We start from the raw sequence: 17,591 nt of genomic DNA on the forward strand, positions 1-17,591 counted from the left end.
CCCCTGGAGGGGTTGCGAGGGGTGTCAGAGGGGTCGCCAAAGACCATCAGAAAACACATTTGTTTTCTGTTGGTCATGGGGGTTCCATGTGGGAAGTTTGCCCCAATTCTATCATTGGTGGGGTTCAGAATGATCTTTGATTGTAGGTGAACTATAAACCCCAGCAACTACAACTCCCAAATGTCAAGGTCTATTTTCCCCAAACTCGACCAGTGTTCACATTTGGGCCTATTGAGTATTCGTGCCAAGTTTGGTCCAGATCCATCATTGTTTGAGTCCATAGTGCTCTTCCTAGATGTAGGTAAACTACAACTCCAAAACTCAAGGTCAATGCCCAAGGTGAACTACAAATCCAAGCAACTACAACTCCCAAATGACAAAATCAATCTCCCTCAACCCCACCAATATGCAAATTTGGGCATATTAGGTATTTGCAAGGTTATGAAACATTGCCTTAGGGAGATAAAAAGCAGGATATAAACAAACATAATAATAATAATATTTGTGTGTTTAGAGCCAAAAGGAGAGGTAGATAAGAAATTATTATTATTATTATTACCAAATGAGATTGTGGTATAATAATAATAATGTTTGTGTGTGTTGACTGTACTGTGACCCATCTTGAGCCAAAAGGAGAGGTAGATAAGAAATTATTATTATTATTATTATTATTATTATTATTATTATTATTGCCAAATGACATTGCGGTATAGATTCCAATGAAAACAAGACTTTGCGGAATGCACCACATGGGGGAAAAGCTTGCCATGGGAAAGATGCTCAACACCATCCTTTCTCATACCTTTCGCTTTCTCCGGGATCTGTCTGGGAAGTCTGTCTGGGGAGCTGCCGATGGAGGAGCAGAGGGCTGGCGAACAGGGCTGGCTTGGGGTTGCGTGAAGAGGGAGATCCTTCAGGCCTTGCAAAGCGTTGCCCGATCCTAACAGGGGAAACGGTTGTGGATCAAAGTCAACAAAGTCCTCTCACCACTGCAGGAGTCTACTGCAGTGACTACTACTACCGTGAAGCTGTGGACAAGTTTACATAGGGACCACCCAACATAGCAATGCCCAGACATAAATCAAGGAACACGAAAAGCACTGCAGATTGATTCAACCCGAGAAGTCAGCCATAGCAGAGCACCTGATGAACCAACAGTTTTGCATTCCTGTGATGATTCCCAAGCAACCAGGGATAGTGAAATCGGTTCTCTTAGAAAATGGCCTTTGGCTGATGGGGAGTTTTCCCAAGAAGCCAGATTAGGTTGGAGAATGGAGGGAGTGAAAAATAGACTAATTAGACAATCTGAGAGAATTCGTGGAAAGACCTTGAAGTCCAGGTGCGTTCGGCATGATCTCATGGAGAGTTTTCCCGAGAAGCCAGATTAGGTTGGAGAATGAGGGAGTGAAAAAACATTCCGGGGTGGTCTTGGAATGTAACACCCGCGATAAGTGAGGGAACACTGTACATGACAAACATAAAATGCCATAGGTCCACAAGCTGTGTCAGCTGTATTAAGATCACTTCTGACCAAAAAGTCATGAGTTTGAAGCCAGCCCGGGACAGAGTGAGCTTTTGACCGATTGTGTAGCTTGTTGTCGACCTTTGCAACCCGAAAGACAGTTGAATCTGTCAAGTAGGAAAATTAGGTACTACCTATGTATGGGGAGGCTAATTTAACTAATTTACGACGCCATAAAGAAGACTCCAGCAAAAACATGCAGGGAATGCGGAAGTACTTCATCAGTGTCGCAGATGGACGATGAAAGCGACAGCTCTCCTGACGGCCAGAAAAAGTTAAATAGCCTCTGACTGTCTGTCTATATCTGTTGTGTGTCTTTGGCATTGAATGTTTGCCATGTATGTGTACATTGTAATCCGCCCTGAGTCCTCTGCGGGGTGAGAAGGGCGGAATATAAAATACTGTAAATAAATAAATAAATAAATATTATTTGAGAACACAGAAAATCTAGACAGTATTTTGTATTCCTGTGATGATTCCCAAGCAACCAGGGATAGTGAAACCGGTTCTCTAAGGAAATGGCCTTTGGCCAATGGGGAGTTTTCCTGAGAAGCCAGATTAGGTTGGAGAATGGAGGGAGTGAAAAAACATTCCAGGGTAGTCCTGGAATGTAACACCCGCAATAAGTGAGGGAACACTGTACATGGCAAGACAACACAGAGAAGCCCTTGAAATCCACAAGAAGCACATGGACAATTTCAACCGAAAGGAGGAAACTATGCAAATGAATAAAATCTGGTTACCAGTATGAAAAAAAACAAACATTAGAATCAAGACAGGACATAAGGAACACGTTTCAGTAACAGGAGAACTCCCGACAGCAAGCAATCAAGTGCTAGTTAACCCAAAAAGGGGGGCCTCCAGGCAACAGAGGCCAGGCTACTTCTATGCAGATACCCTCACTGATTGACATTGCAGCTACAATGTTATTCAATGCTATTCAAGCTTACTAATTGCTAATTAGGCCAGATATACAAAAATGTACCAAAAAAATGTTGGAAATGCCAAGACCATGATGGGAGTTTTTTCCACATGCGGTGGTCTTGCAAAGCAGCTTCTAAATATTGGAAAGAAATGCATGACGGATCTCAAAAAATACTTAAAATGAACTTCCAGGAAAAAAACAGAGTACTATTTTCTGGGCATTACAGACTCAGAACTGTCTCTGGATGAAAATAAGGGCAGATTATTTACATATATGACTACGGCAGCGAGAATCTCTTTTGCAAAACATTGGAAACTTGAAAAGGCACCTGATATTGAAAGCTGGATAATTAAATTGAGAGAAATAAAAAATATGGGCAAATTAACTTACTTTTAAAAGAAGAATTCAGGAAAGGTGACAAAATGGACAAATTGGAATTTGCTTGAGGAGTATGATAAGTCAAGAAGAATGTAAGAATAAGGCAAAATGAGGGGAATAGACTAATTAAGAAAGTTAAACTGAATCGCAAACCGTATGTAAATAAAACCTTTTTTTGTGCTTAATAAAAACTTATTTTTTTAAAAAAGCTTGCTAATTGCAACATCCACACTTGTTTCAAAATGACATTTCACCAGCATCTTCAGATGTTTGTTCAGAGGTCTGTCGGAAATCAGGCCAGTGGAGTGTATATACACCTGTGGAATAATGTCCAGGTCGGAGAAAGAACCTTTGTCTATTTGAAGCAAGTGTGAATGTTGCAATGTGTTTGGGCCCCTTACCACAGCTGGATGCCGCTGGCGATGTGGGGCAATGGGGCGTCTTCTCTGGGGTTGCCCATTCACTGCATTCTGGAGGGAAAGAGAAAGACAGGATGAGTCCAGCAGTGTTATATTTTTGAGCAGAATACCATCTACATTGACACACACAGAGCTACAATTCAGGGTGCATCTACACTGCAAAACAAATGCAATTTGACCGCACTTACTGACCCAATGCTACAGAACCATGGGAGTTTTGCAAAGACTTCAGCCTCCTCTGCTAAAGAATGCACATGACTCGCCAAACTATAGCTCCCAGGATTCCATAGCATGGAGCTAGGGAAACCATTCAACAGTGTTGTCGTGTCCCTCTATTCCCAAATGGAGCAAAAACCTCCAGGGTTTCTTTATCCAATCAAACACTGGAAGCAAGGAGAATTGAAGTTCAACAGGGACAAATGCAAGATACTCCACTTAGGCAGGAAAAACGAAATGCAAAGATACAGAATGGGGGACAATGCCTGGCTCGAGAGCAGTACGTGTGAAAAAGATCTGGGAGTCCTCGTGGACAACAAGTTAAACATGAGCCAGGAATGTGATGTGGCGGCAAAAAAAGCCAATGGGATTTTGGCCTGCATCAATAGGAGCATAGTGTCTAGGTCCAGGGAAGTAATGCTACCCCTCTATTCTGCTTTGGTTAGACCACATCTGGAATATTGTGTCCAATTCTGGGCACCACAATTCAAGAGAGATATTGACAAGCTGGAATGTGTCCAGAGGAGGGCAACTCAAATGATCAAGGGTCTGGAGAACAAGCCCTATGAGGAGCGGCTTGGGGAGCTGGGCATGTTTAGCCTGAAGAAGAGAAAGATGAGAGGAGATATGATAGCTATGTATAAATATGTGAGAGGAAGCCACAGGGAGGAGGGAGCAAGCTTGTTTTCTGCTTCCTTGGAGACCAGGACGCGGAACAATGGCTTTAAACTACAAGGAAGGAGATTCCATCTGAACATGAGGAAGAACTTCCTGACTGTGAGAGCTGTTGAGCAGTGGAACTCTCTACCCCGGAGCGTGGTGGAGGCTCCTTCTTTGGAAGCTTTTAAGCAGAGGCTGGATGGCCATCTGTCAGGGGTGATTTGAATGAGCATGCTGAACCCCACAAATGATAGAATTGGGGCAAGCTTCCCACACAGATTCCTGATGCCCAACAGAAAATATTGTGTTTTCTGATGGTCTTTGGCGACCCCTCTGACACCCCCTCACGACTCCCTCAGGGGTCCCGACTCCCAGGATGAGAAACACTGCTATAGACTCAAAAGTACAGATTATTCCCATTTCCCCTCTTCCCTAAAATAGAGCACAAACTGTGTTTGCTTACGGAAGCGCTTCCTCCAACGTTTTGCACCCGGTTCCTCCTCCCTTCATTGCCAACTTACCCAGCCTTGCCCTTCTTCCTCCTTTCCTCCTCTCTTTCCCTTCTCCTGCCCCTCTTTTCCCCAAGAACATCCCGGAAACGGGGGGCCGCGGGACGGGGATTCCCTTCAGGCATTTCAGGAGGCCGTGGAGAGGGCTGGTCGCCGGGCTCCACTCTGCAGAAAAGAGATGTCCAGAAACAATCTCAATCGCTTCCAAGTTCCCTTTAAAGCAGGCATTTTACATTATTATATTTATATTGACAGAGAGTTTCATCTATGCTGATGATCGTGCCATTACTGCTCAAGCAGGGAGCTTTGAGATGGTTGAGCAGAAGCTCTCCGAAGCTCTAGGTGCTCTCACTGCCTATTACAGGGAAAACCAGCTGATCCCTAATCCATCTAAAACACAGACATGTGCCTAGTTTCACCTAAAGAACAGACACGCATCCCGAGCTCTGAGGATTATTACCTGGGAAGGAATCCCACTGGAGCATTGCAGCGCACCCAAATACCTGGGAGTCACCCTGGACCGTGCTCTGACCTACAAGAAGCACTGCCTGAACATCAAGCAAAAAGTGGGTGCAAGAAACAATATCATACGAAAGCTGACTGGCACAACCTGGGGATCACAACCAGACACAGTGAAGACATCTGCCCTTGCGCTATGCTACTCTGCTGCTGAGTACGCATGGCCAGTGTGGAACACATCTCAACACGCTAAAACAGTGGATGTGGGTCTTAATGAGACATGCCGCATTATCACAGGGTGTCTGTGCCCCACACCACTGGAGAAATTACACTGCTTGGCCGATATTGCACCACCTGACATCCGCCGGGAAGTAGCAGCCAACAGTGAAAGGACTAAGGCAGTGACATCTCCAGCTCATCCCTTGTTTGGGTATCAGCCAGCATGTCAATGACTTAAATCAAGAAATAGACCTAGAGAGACACTCGCTGGAACACCTCAGCAAGCGAGAGTCCAAAAGTGGCAGGCTCAAACCCAGAACCTCAATCCATGGCTGATACCAAATGAGAGATTCCCCCCTGGGCACACAGAAGAAGACTATGTCTCACCTTCCGAATATGGGACCCAAAGGCCTGGATCCATGCTAGCTTCTGCGCTGCCGCTACTCGAGACCCTGGAGTGTGGATACGGCCCTTCCTCTTCCTCTTCTCCTGGGGGTCTCCTCTGGGCTGGAAAAGGGGGCTGCTCCAATCCATCCTCATTCGGTTCCTGCTTGACTATATCAGAATGCAGAATGGTTGTGTTGGAAGGAAAACACCAAGGAGCAATCGATAGACTTCATTATAACACAATCATATTATGCACAGAACACTATTATAACACATGTATTGTCGAAGGCTTTCATGGCTGGAATCACTGGGTGGTTGTAGGTTTTTTCGGGCTATATGGCCATGGTCTAGAGGCATTCTCTCCTGACGTTTCGCCTGCATCTATGGCAAGAATCCTCAGAGGTAGTGAGGCCTCACAACCTCTGAGGATGCTTGCCATAGATGCAGGCGAAACGTCAGGAGAGAATGCCTCTAGACCATGGCCATGTAGCCCGAGAAAACCTACAACAATCTATTATAACACAATTTTTGTTATAATAGTGTTTTGTGCATTTCCTAATTGGTTCTATCACAAAAAAAATGGGGAAAGTTCATCATAGGATTTCTGTTTACAGTCCACCACCTTCCAAGGAAGTTCTACATCAGGCATGGGCCAACTTGGGCCCTCCAAGTGTTTTGGACTTTGACTTCCACAATTCCTAACAGCCGGAAGGCTGTTAGGAATTGTGGGAGTCGATGTCCAAAACACCTGGAGGGCCCAAGTTGGCCCATGCCTGTTCTACATCCAATAGAGTTGGAAGGGGACCCCAAAGGTCATCCAATCCAACCCTATTCTACCATGCAGGGAAACATCATCAAAGATCAGTGTTTCTCAACCTTGGGGTCAGGACCCCTGAAGGGGTCGTGAGGGGATGTCAGAGGGGTCGCCAGAGACCATCAGAAAACACAATATTTTCTGTTGGGCATCAAGAATCTGTGTGGGAAGTTTGGCCCAATTCTATCATTTGTGGGGTTCAGAATGCTCTTTGATTGTAGGTGAACTATAAATCCCAGCAACTACAACTCCCAAATGCCAAGGTTTGTTTTCCCCAAACACCACCAGTGCTCACATTTGGACATATTGAGTATTTGTGACAAGTTTGGTTCAGATCCATCATTGTTTGAGTCCACAGTACTCTCTGGCTGTGGGTGAACTACAACTCCAAAACCCAAGGTCCATGCTCATCAAATTCTTCCATTATTTTCTGTTGGTCATGGGAATTCTGAGTGCCAAGTTTAGTTCAATTCCATCATTGGTGGAGTTCAGAATGCTTTTTGATTGCAGGTTAACTATAAATCCCAGCAACTACAACTCCCAAATGATAAAAATCAATCCAACCCCCAACCCCACCGGTATTCAAATTTGGATGTATGAGGTATTTGTGCCAAATTTGGTCCGGTGAATGAAAATACATTCTGGAATCAGATATTTACATTACATTTTAAACAGAGGCTGGATGGCCATCTGTCAGGGGTGATTTGCATGCAATATTCCTGCTTCTTGGCAGAATGGGGTTGGACTGGATGTCCCATGAGGTCTCTTCCAACTCAATGATTCTATGATTCTATAATTCATAACAGCAGCCAAAATTACAGTCACGAAGTAGCAACGAAAATAATTTTATGGTTGGGGGTCACCACAAAATGGGGGGCTGTATTAAGGGGTCACGGCATTAAGAACGTTGAGGACCACTGCAATAGATGGTCATAGATATTGTATTTAAGGATAGCCGAAGAAGACAACCCCTCCAAGGCAGTCCGTAATCCGTTGGGGACTCCAAAGGTCATCTAGTCCATCCTAGGCCTTTTGCATTCAACACTGCCAAGGCAACCACCCAGAAAGGATCTCTCTTACTTTTGAGGCCCAAGGAACCAATTTCTTTGCTTCTCTTTCTTTGGTCGACGATTCTAGGGATATTATGGGTGCTGAATCCATTCGGGTATCGGAGAGAAGGGCTGTCCGTCTCCTGCTTGACTTTCACTGTCGAAATTCCAAATCAAAATGAAACACAAGGGTTTGTTTACATAAATTTTGCACTGGACACTCGCCCTAAAGTCACTCCTATCCTATTCAATACTCGGGGCGGTTGATAACAAACAATCAATGCTGTTAAGTGCAGACTGAAACCAAAACAACCAAAGCAACCAGAAATCAAAGAAAATATTAAATACCCATATCAAGCAAAAATGGCTTTCAAAAATGGCTTTTTATTATGTCTCGGTTGGGGTTGGCTTGATGCACCTTCCTCTTGGCAAGTTTCTCTCTTTCACCCTCCATTTGTGCCTCTTCAAATTCTGCAGCACTGCTGGTCACAGCTGACCTACAGCTGGAGTGCTCAAGGGCCAGGGCTTCCCAGTTCTCAGTGTCTATGCCAGAGTTTTTAAGGTTGGCTTTGAGCCCATCTTTGAATCTCTTTTCCTGCCCAGCAACATTCAATTTTCCATTCTTGAGTTCGGAGTAGAGCAACTGTTTTGGGAGACGGTGGTCGGGCATCCAGATAACGTGGCCAGTCCAGAGGAGCTGATGGCGGAGGACCATCGCTTCAATGCTGGTGGTCTTTGCTTCTTCCGGCACGCTGACCTTTCCCTGCCTGTCTTCCCAAGAGATTTGCAGGATTTTCCGGAGGCAACACTGATGGAACCATTCCAGGAGTTGCATGTGACGTCTGTAGACAGTCCACGTCTCGCAGGCATACAGCAGGGTTGGGAGGACAATAGCTTTATAAACAAGCCCCTTGGTCTCTCTACGGATGTCCCGGTCCTCAAACACTCTCTGCTTCATTTGGAAGAATGTTGCACTTGCAGAGCTCAGGCGGTGTTTTATTTCGGTGTCTATGTTGACTTTTGTAGAGAGGTGGCTGCCATCAACTCCACAGGACTGGCCATGTTGTCCAAATGCCCAACCACCATCTCCCAAAACAGTTGCTCTATTCCGAACTCAAGAATGGAAATCATGTTGGTGGGCAGGAAAACAGATTCAAAGATGGGCTCAAAGCCAACCTTAAAAACTGTGGCATAGACACTGAGAACTGGGAAGCCCTGGCCCTTGAACGCTCCAGCTGGAGGTCAGCTGTGACCAGCAGTGCTGAAGAATTTGAAGAGGCACGAATGGAGGGCAAAAGGGAGAAACGTGCCAAGAGGAAGGCGCGTCAAGCCAACCCCAACTGGGACCACCTTCCACCTGGAAACCAATGCCCTCACTGTGGGAGAAAATGCAGATGAGGAATAGGGCTCCACAGTCACCTACGGATCCACAAGAATACTGATCCTGGAAGACTATACTACTCGGACAACGAGGGATCACCTAAGTAAAGTTGTTATTATTATTATTATTATTATTATTATTATTATTATTTTAGAAAGCATGAATTATAATGGAAAACTTACCTCTTGAAAGCAGACTGTCCTCTTTCTGGGAAATGAAGAGTTTGCCATTGGGATGGATGGGAAGACCAGCTCCTTCCCATTGTGGATGATGGGCAAGATGCTCCTCTTCCATGGCTTCTGTTTTAACTGAGTAGAGACATGTACAATTCGGACATTAAATTGGGAAATTAAAACAAAACCGACCCTTCCTTTTTTGCAGGTTTGACTTTAGCAGTCTACTATTATTATTCATGGAATTGGTTAATATGTTTTCTATAGGAATCTCTAGCAAAAAGTGCACTGGAGGAACTAGAAATCCCTGGAGAGATCAAGATTGATCGATTATTGATCAATAATATTGAGAGATCAAGAATGATTGATTATTGATCAATAACACTGACAGATCAAGGTTGATCTATTATTGATCAATAATATTGACAGATCAAGGTTGATCTCTTATTGATTGATAATATCGAGAGATTGATTATTGATCAATAATATTGGGAGATCACAATTAGTGATTGATAATATTGAGAAATCAAGGTTGACCGATTATTGATCAATAATATTGACAGATCAAGGTTGATCTCTTATTGATTGATAATATCGAGAGATTGATTATTGATCAATAATATTGGGAGATCAAGACTGATCAATTAGTGATTGATAATATTGAGAAATCAAGGTTGACCGATTATTGATCAATAATATTGACAGATCAAGGTTGATCTCTTATTGATTGATAATATCGAGAGATTGATTATTGATCAATAATACTGGGAGATCAAGACTGATCAATTAGTGATTGATAATATTGAGAAATCAAGGTTGACCAATTATTGATCAATAATATTGACAGATCAAGGTTGATCTCTTATTGATTGATAATATTGAGAGATTGATTATTGATCAATAATACTGGGAGATCAAGACTGATCAATTAGTGATTGATAATATTGAGAAATCAAGGTTGACCGATTATTGATCAATAATATTGACAGATGAAGATTGATCTCTTATTGATTGATAATATCGAGAGATTGATTATTGATCAATAATATTGCGAGATCAAGACTGATCAATTAGTGATTGATAATACTGAGAAATCAAGGTTGATCGATTATTGATCAATAATATTGAGAGGTCAAGGTCGATCGATTATTGATTGATAAGATTGAGACATCAAGATCGTTTGATTATTGATCGATAATATTGACAGATCAAGGTTGATCTATTATTGATCGATAGTATTGACAGATCAAGGTTGATTTATTATTGATCAATAATAACAAGAGATTATTATTGATCAATAATACTGGGAGATCAAGACTGATCGATTAGTGATCGATAATATTAAGAGATCAAAATTGATCGATTATTGACTGTTGTTGTACATTAAAACAACTCAAGAGTAATATCAATACAAACAATTGGAATGTTTTGTTGTTATTATTGTAAACAACGACAATTCATGCGTAATGTTAATACAATTAGAACATTTGATTTTTTTTTGTTGTTATACTGACACAAAAGCACAGCATGTCACCGCAAACGAGATCTATATGCAATTCAGACACAACACACCTTGGATGGGAGGAGACCCTCCGCTCCCGACTTCCCTCCTCTGGACGAGGGTCTCTCTTTGAGACGTTGGTTGGGGATGATGGACAATGAGCTCCTTCAGGCACTTCAGGAGGCCGCGGAGGGGCTTCTCTTCCGGTTTCCTTCCTAAAGCAGGAATGAGAGAAGAGGGAGGTCAGTGGGGAGGGAGAGGAATCCGTTCCGGATTTTAGTCCGAACTTTAAAGGGTCCATCATCCGTGGTGTAGTGTAGACCTGCCATGGGCCAACTTGGGCCCTCCCTCCAAGTGTTTTGGACTCCAACTCCCACAATTCCTAACAGCCGGTAGGCTGTTAGGAATTGTGGGAGTTGGAGTCCAAAACACCTGGAGGGAAAGCCCAAGTTGGCCCATGCTTGGTGGTGTAGACTCATTTCCTCCATTGAAGTTTACCTTGATGGCACTGTTCTTCCTCGACGCCAGCCTTTGCACTGCTTGGTTCGATGTCTCCGCTTGCAAATCCAACTACAGATCCCTTTTCCTGCTTTCCGCATTCTATATCCTCCTCCTCCTCCTCCTTCTCCGAAGTTGTATCTGCCACAACAAAGCAAACACACAACACCAGATTACACCAAGGATGCGTCTATTGCAAAAGGAATCCGGTCTGGCACCACTCAATGCAATGGAATTACAGGAATTATAGTGGTTTGGATTCAGACTTGGTTTGAAAGTGTTATTTCCTACTTAGTTGTGCGGGTCCTTACTCTGAAAGTAGTTGTTTCACTTCGGAAAAGTTGTTGTTTTTGTGGCTACCACAAACTACATTGAAATGGCTGAGACTCATATTAATGGGAAACTATTGTAATGATGATGTTCCTCCTGCAAAGCCCAAATTTTTGCAGGGTTGCTGTGAGTTTTCTGGGCTGCCTGGCCATGTTCCAGAAGCATTCTCCTCTGACATTTTGCCCACATCTATGGCAGGCATCCTCAGAGGTTGCAAGGTCTGTTGGAAACTAGGCAAGTGGGGTTGATATATCTATAGAATGATCTCCAGGATGGGAGAGAGAATTTTGGTCTGCTGGAGGCAAGTATGAATGTTGCCATTGGCCAGCTTGATGACCTTACAGCTTGAAAGCCTGGCTGTTTCCTGCCTGTGGGAATCTTTTGTTGGGAAGTGTTAGCTAGCCCTGATTGTTTCCTGTCAGGAATTCCCCCGTCATTGTTGAAGGCTTTCATGGCCAGAGTCACTGGGTTGTTGTGAGTTTTCCGGGCTGTCTGGCCATGTTCCAGAAGCATTCTCTCCTGACATTTCGCCCACATTTATAGCAGGTTGTGAGGTCTGTTGGAAACAAGGCAAGTGGGGTTGATATATCTCTGTAATGTCCAGAGAAAGAACTCTGGTTTGCTGGAGGCAAGTGTGAATGTTGCCATTGGCCAGCTTGATTAGCACTAAATGACTTTACAGCTTCAAAGCCTGGCTGCTTCCTGCCTGTGGGAATCCTTTGTTGGGAGGTGTTAGCTGGCCCTGATTGTTTCCTGTCAGGAATTCCCCTGTCATTGTCGAAGGCTTTCATGGCCGGAGTCACTGGGTTGTTGTGAGTTTTCCGGGCTGTCTGGCCATGTTCCAGAAGCATTCTCTCCTGACATTTCACCCACATCTATAACAGCTTGTGAGGTCTGTTGGAAACAAGGCAAGTGGGGTTGATATATCTCTGTAATGTCCAGAGAAAGAACTCTAGTTTGCTGGAGGCAAGTGTGAATGTTGCCATTGGCCAGCTTGATTAGCACTAAATGACTTTACAGCTTCAAAGCCTGGCTGCTTCCTGCCTGTGGGAATCCTGTGTTGGGAAGTGTTAGCTAGCCCTGATTGTTTCTTATCAGGAATTCCCCCGTCATTGTCGAAGGCTTTCATGGCCAGAGTCACTGGGTTGTTGTGAGTTTTCTGGGCTGTCTGGCCATATTCCAGAAGCATTCTCTCCTGACATTTCACCTACATTTATAACAGCTTGTGAGGTCTGTTGGAAACAAGGCAAGTGGGGTTGATATATCTCTGTAATGTCCAGAGAAAGAACTCTAGTTTGCTGGAGGCAAGTGTGAATGTTGCCATTGGCCAGCTTGATTAGCACTAAATGACTTTACAGCTTCAAAGCCTGGCTGCTTCCTGCCTGTGGGAATCCTGTGTTGGGAAGTGTTAGCTAGCCCTGATTGTTTCTTATCAGGAATTCCCCCGTCATTGTCGAAGGCTTTCATGGCCAGAGTCACTGGGTTGTTGTGAGTTTTCCTGACTGTCTGGCCATGTTCCAGAAGCATTCTCTCCTGACATTTCACCCACATCTATAGCAGATTGTGAGATCTGTTGGAAACAAGGTGAGTGGGGTTTATATATCTCTGTAATGTTGAGGGTGGAAGAAAGAACTCTGGTCTGCTGGAGGGAAGTGTGAATGTTGCCATTGGACAGCTTGATTAGCACTGAATGACCTTACAGCTTCAAAGCCTGGCTGCTTCCTGCCTGTGGGAATCCTTTGTTGGGAAGTGTTAGCTAGCCCTGATTGTTTCTTATCAGGAATTCTCCCGTCATTGTCGAAGGCTTTCATGGCCGGAGTCACTGGGTTGTTGTGAGTTTTCCGGGCTGTCTGCCTATGTTCCAGAAGCATTCTCTCCTGACGTTTCACCCACATCTATAGCAGATTGTAAGGTCTGTTGGAAACAAGGCAAGTGGAATTTATATATCTCTGTGATGTCCAGGGTGGAAGAAATAACTCTGGTCTGCTGGAGGCAAGTGTGAATGTTGTCATTAGCACTGAATGGCATTGCAGCTTCAAAGCCTGGCTGCTTTATTTACAAGACAGTAAATAAAGAGAAACACTAAACAAAAACCCACAGGAATTACAGACAAGAAACAATCAAGGCCAACTAACAGCCCCCCAGCAAAGGATTCCCCCAGGCAGGAAGCAGCCAGGCTTTGCAGCTGCAAGGCTATTCAATGCTAATCAAGGTGGTCAATTGCAACATTCACACTTGCCTCAAACAGAGAAGAGTTCATTCTCCCACTTTGGACATCATTCTACAGATATATCAACCCCACTTGCCTAGTTTCCAACAGACCTCTCAACCTCTGAGGATGCCTGCCATAGATGTGGGCGAAATGTCAGGAGAGAATGCTTCTGGAACATTTTCCAGGCAGCCTGGAAAACTTACACCCAGTGATTACAGCCAAGAAAGCCTTTGACAACATGTGAATAAACTTTCCCCATGTTTTGATGATAACAGAACCAATGAGGAAATGACATTGATAACCCAAGTCACCTGCCTGTCTCCTTTGGGGACTCACCTTTGGCGCAGGTGTCTTGGGGTTGGGGCTCTGCGCATAATTCTTCCTCAATGGGGCCGGACACTGGACTCGGGGTCACCGAAGGCTCCCATTGGCTCTCCTTTGGCTCCGCAGCTTCCTCTTCAAGGACAAAACAAATACAGACCGTCCCCAAGTTACAAACAAGATAGTTTCTGTAGGTTTGTATGTAAGTCGGAACAGGGACATCCAAATAGTGCCGAGTGGCATTATTTCTCCAGTGTCAATGCACTGGCGGCTCTACGGCCGGCTCTACACTGACCATATAACGCTAACTGACCTGCACTGAATGGTATTACGAGATAGGATTGCACACTGACCACATCATACAGATCAATGGAATCCAAACTGCGTTACCTGGTCAGTGTAGAAGCGGCCAATGACAACAAAGGTGGATCTGCCCTGGATTTTAGGGGGGTTCTAAAATCCTGGACCCCCGTCTCCGAAGAAAGGCTCAAGACCCATCTACACTGCAACAGATAAACCAGATTATCTACCTTGAACTCAGGCCCCTTCTTCACTGCCATATAATCCAGATTAGCAAAGCAGATAATCCACATTATATACTTTGAACTGGATTATATGAGTCTACACTGCCACATAATTTAGTTCAAAGCAGATAATCCACTTTATATACTTTGAACTGGATTATATGAGTCTACACTGCCACATAATTTAGTTCAAAGCATATAATCCACTTTATATACTTTGAACTGGATTATATGAGTCTACACTGCCACATAATTTAGTTCAAAGCAGATCATCCACTTTATACACTTTGAACTGGATTATATGAGTCCACACTGCCACATAATTTAGTTCAAAGCAGATAATCCACTTTATATACTTTGAACTGGATTATATGAGTCTACACTGCCACATAAATTAGTTCAAAGCAGATCATCCACTTTACATACTTTGAACTGGATTATTATAGTCTACCCTGCCACATAATTTAGTTCAAAGCAGATCATCCACTTTATACACTTTGAACTGGATTATATGAGTCTACACTGCCACATAATTTAGTTCAAAGCAGATCATCCACTTTATACACTTTGAACTGGATTATATGAGTCTACACTGCCACATAATTTAGTTCAAAGCAGATAATCCACTTTATATACTTTGAACTGGATTATATGAGTCTACACTGCCACATAATTTAGTTCAAAGCAGATCATCCACTTTATACACTTTGAACTGGATTATATGAGTCCACACTGCCACATAATTTAGTTCAAAGCAGATCATCCACTTTATACACTTTGAACTGGATTATATGAGTCTACACTGCCACATAATTTAGTTCAAAGCAGATAATCCACTTTATATACTTTGAACTGGATTATATGAGTCTACACTCACTGCCACATAATTTAGTTCAAAGCAGATAATCCACTTTATACACTTTGAACTGGATTATACGAGTCTACACTGCCTTATAATCCAGTTTGAAGCAGGTAACCTGGATTTTATATGTCAGTGTAGAAGGGGCCTCATATAACCCAGTTCAAAACACATAACCTGGAGTATCTGATTTGATAATCTGTATTATATGGCAGTATACATCCAGCGTATATGGCAGTATAGACCCTTCTATACTGTCACATAATCTAGTTACTGATTCCATATTATTTGCTCTTATAGCAGTGTAAACTCATATAATCCAGTTCAAAGCAGATAATCTGGGATCAGATACTGGATTATATGAGTGAATGAATGAATGTGTGTGTGTATATATGTATATAAGTATCTGATCCCATATACTGGATTATATGGTAGTGTAGACTCATATAATCCAGTTCAAAGCAGATAATCCGGGATCAGATACTGGAATACACACACACACATATACATATACACATACATATACATACACACACATATATTCAGTATTTGATCCCCATATACTGGGTTATATGGCAGTGTAGACTCATATAATCCAGTTCAAAGCAGATAATCTGGGATCAGATACTGGAATATATCTATCTATCTATCTATCTATTCCAGTATCTGATCCCAGATTATCTGCTTTGAACTAGATTATATGAGTCTACACTGCCATATAATCCTTTCAGTATTGAAAATCTGGATTTTATACAGCAGTGCAGATTCAGCCTTAATCCAGTTCAAAGCAGATAATCAATTTTGATAATCTGGATTATACGACAGTGTAGATCCAGCCTCATATAATCCAGTTCAAATCAGATAATCTTTCGTGTAGAAGAGGCCAAGGTGGATTCTTCAAACTCCTTCTACACTGCCATATAAAATCCAGATTTTCTACACTGAACTGGATTATAGGGCAGCGTAGACTCATATAATCCATTTCAGAGCAGATAATCTGGATTTTATATGGCAGTGTGGATGGGGCCTTTAGGCTGCTCTTATATCCCAGGATCCGATCCCATATTATCTCCTTATCCCAGACTATCTAGCAGTGGAGACTCATTATAATCCAGTTCAAAGCAGACAAACTAGGACCAGATCCTGGGATATATAGGGCAGTGAAGAACCCCTTCCGCTTCGTCCTCAGCACGAGTCATGACATTTGAATTATATAGCAAGCAGTGTAGAGCCAGCTTTGGTACTGTAAACGAACTCTTTCCAAATTTGGACGAAAACTGAGAGCGGATTCATTTTGCAAGGGTCACTCACTTACCGCGGCCATTTACAGCGATGGACGTTCCTTCGGCTTCGCTGCTTTCGCCGTCGGAAGCCGAAACGGGGTTTTGGGGGTCCTTGTTTTGCTTGCAGAGGAATTCGGGGATCTCCTGGACGAGCTTCATGAGGGCGCAAAGGTGGAGGCTGCTCTGGCACTCCCCTGTTTGGGGAAGAGAAGAGGAAGGAAGAGGAGAAGAAAGGGGAAGGAAGGAGGAAATACACTTATTAACATGCCTTTGACCCAGTCTACACTGACATATAATCCAGTTTGTGAATTCAGATTTGATCCTGGATTATAAGACGGTGTAGACTCATATAATCCAGTTCAAATCAGATAATCTGGATTCAGAAACTGAGTCCCCTTCTACACAGCTGTATAAAATCCTCATTACGTGCTTTGAACTGGATTATACTGCAGTTTAGACTCATATAATCCAGTTCAAATCAGATAATCTGGGATCAGATACTGGAAAATATATATCTGGTTTTTTGTGTGTGTGTGTGTGTAAAAGAAACTGGGTCCCCTTCTACACAGCTGTATAAAATCCTCATTACGTGCTTTGAACTGGATTATATTGCAGTGTAGACTCATATAATCCAGTTCAAATCAGATAATCTGGGATCAAATACTGGAAAATATGTGTGTGTGTGTGTGTGTGTGTGTGTGTAAAAGGAACTGGGTCCCCTTCTACACAGCTGTATAAAACCTACATTATCTGCTTTGAACTGGATTATATTACAGCGTAGACTCATATAATCCAGTTCATATCAGATAATCTGGGATCAGATACTGGAATATATAGGTGTGTGTGTGTGTGTGTGTGTGTAAAAGGAACTGGGTGCCCAGATTATACGGCAGTGTAGGTCTTTCTGCTTTGATAATCTGGATTATACAACAGTGTAGGTCCAGCCTTAATT

At 43.1% G+C, this 17,591-nt stretch overlaps 1 protein-coding gene across 2 annotated transcripts in view; it reads right to left on the reverse strand.

Moving 5' to 3' along the window:
- The window catches only part of LOC132779053 (protein KRBA1-like), a 58,293-nt gene that overhangs the window by 19,033 nt on the left and 21,669 nt on the right, over nt 1-17,591 (reverse strand). For both annotated transcript variants that reach the window (XM_067470415.1, XM_067470414.1), the window contains exons 5-14: nt 16,672-16,833; nt 13,989-14,108; nt 11,111-11,251; nt 10,684-10,827; nt 9,121-9,246; nt 7,589-7,714; nt 5,695-5,862; nt 4,642-4,794; nt 3,227-3,295; nt 803-940 (exon numbers count right to left, since the gene is read on the reverse strand). In XM_067470415.1, coding sequence (XP_067326516.1) covers nt 803-940; nt 3,227-3,295; nt 4,642-4,794; nt 5,695-5,862; nt 7,589-7,714; nt 9,121-9,246; nt 10,684-10,827; nt 11,111-11,251; nt 13,989-14,108; nt 16,672-16,833 — 1,347 coding nt within the window. The remainder of the gene's footprint in view (nt 1-802; nt 941-3,226; nt 3,296-4,641; nt 4,795-5,694; nt 5,863-7,588; nt 7,715-9,120; nt 9,247-10,683; nt 10,828-11,110; nt 11,252-13,988; nt 14,109-16,671; nt 16,834-17,591) is intronic.

The sequence above is a fragment of the Anolis sagrei genome, chromosome 6 (genome assembly GCF_037176765.1).
Source record: "Anolis sagrei isolate rAnoSag1 chromosome 6, rAnoSag1.mat, whole genome shotgun sequence".
Taxonomy (NCBI): domain Eukaryota; kingdom Metazoa; phylum Chordata; class Lepidosauria; order Squamata; family Dactyloidae; genus Anolis; species Anolis sagrei.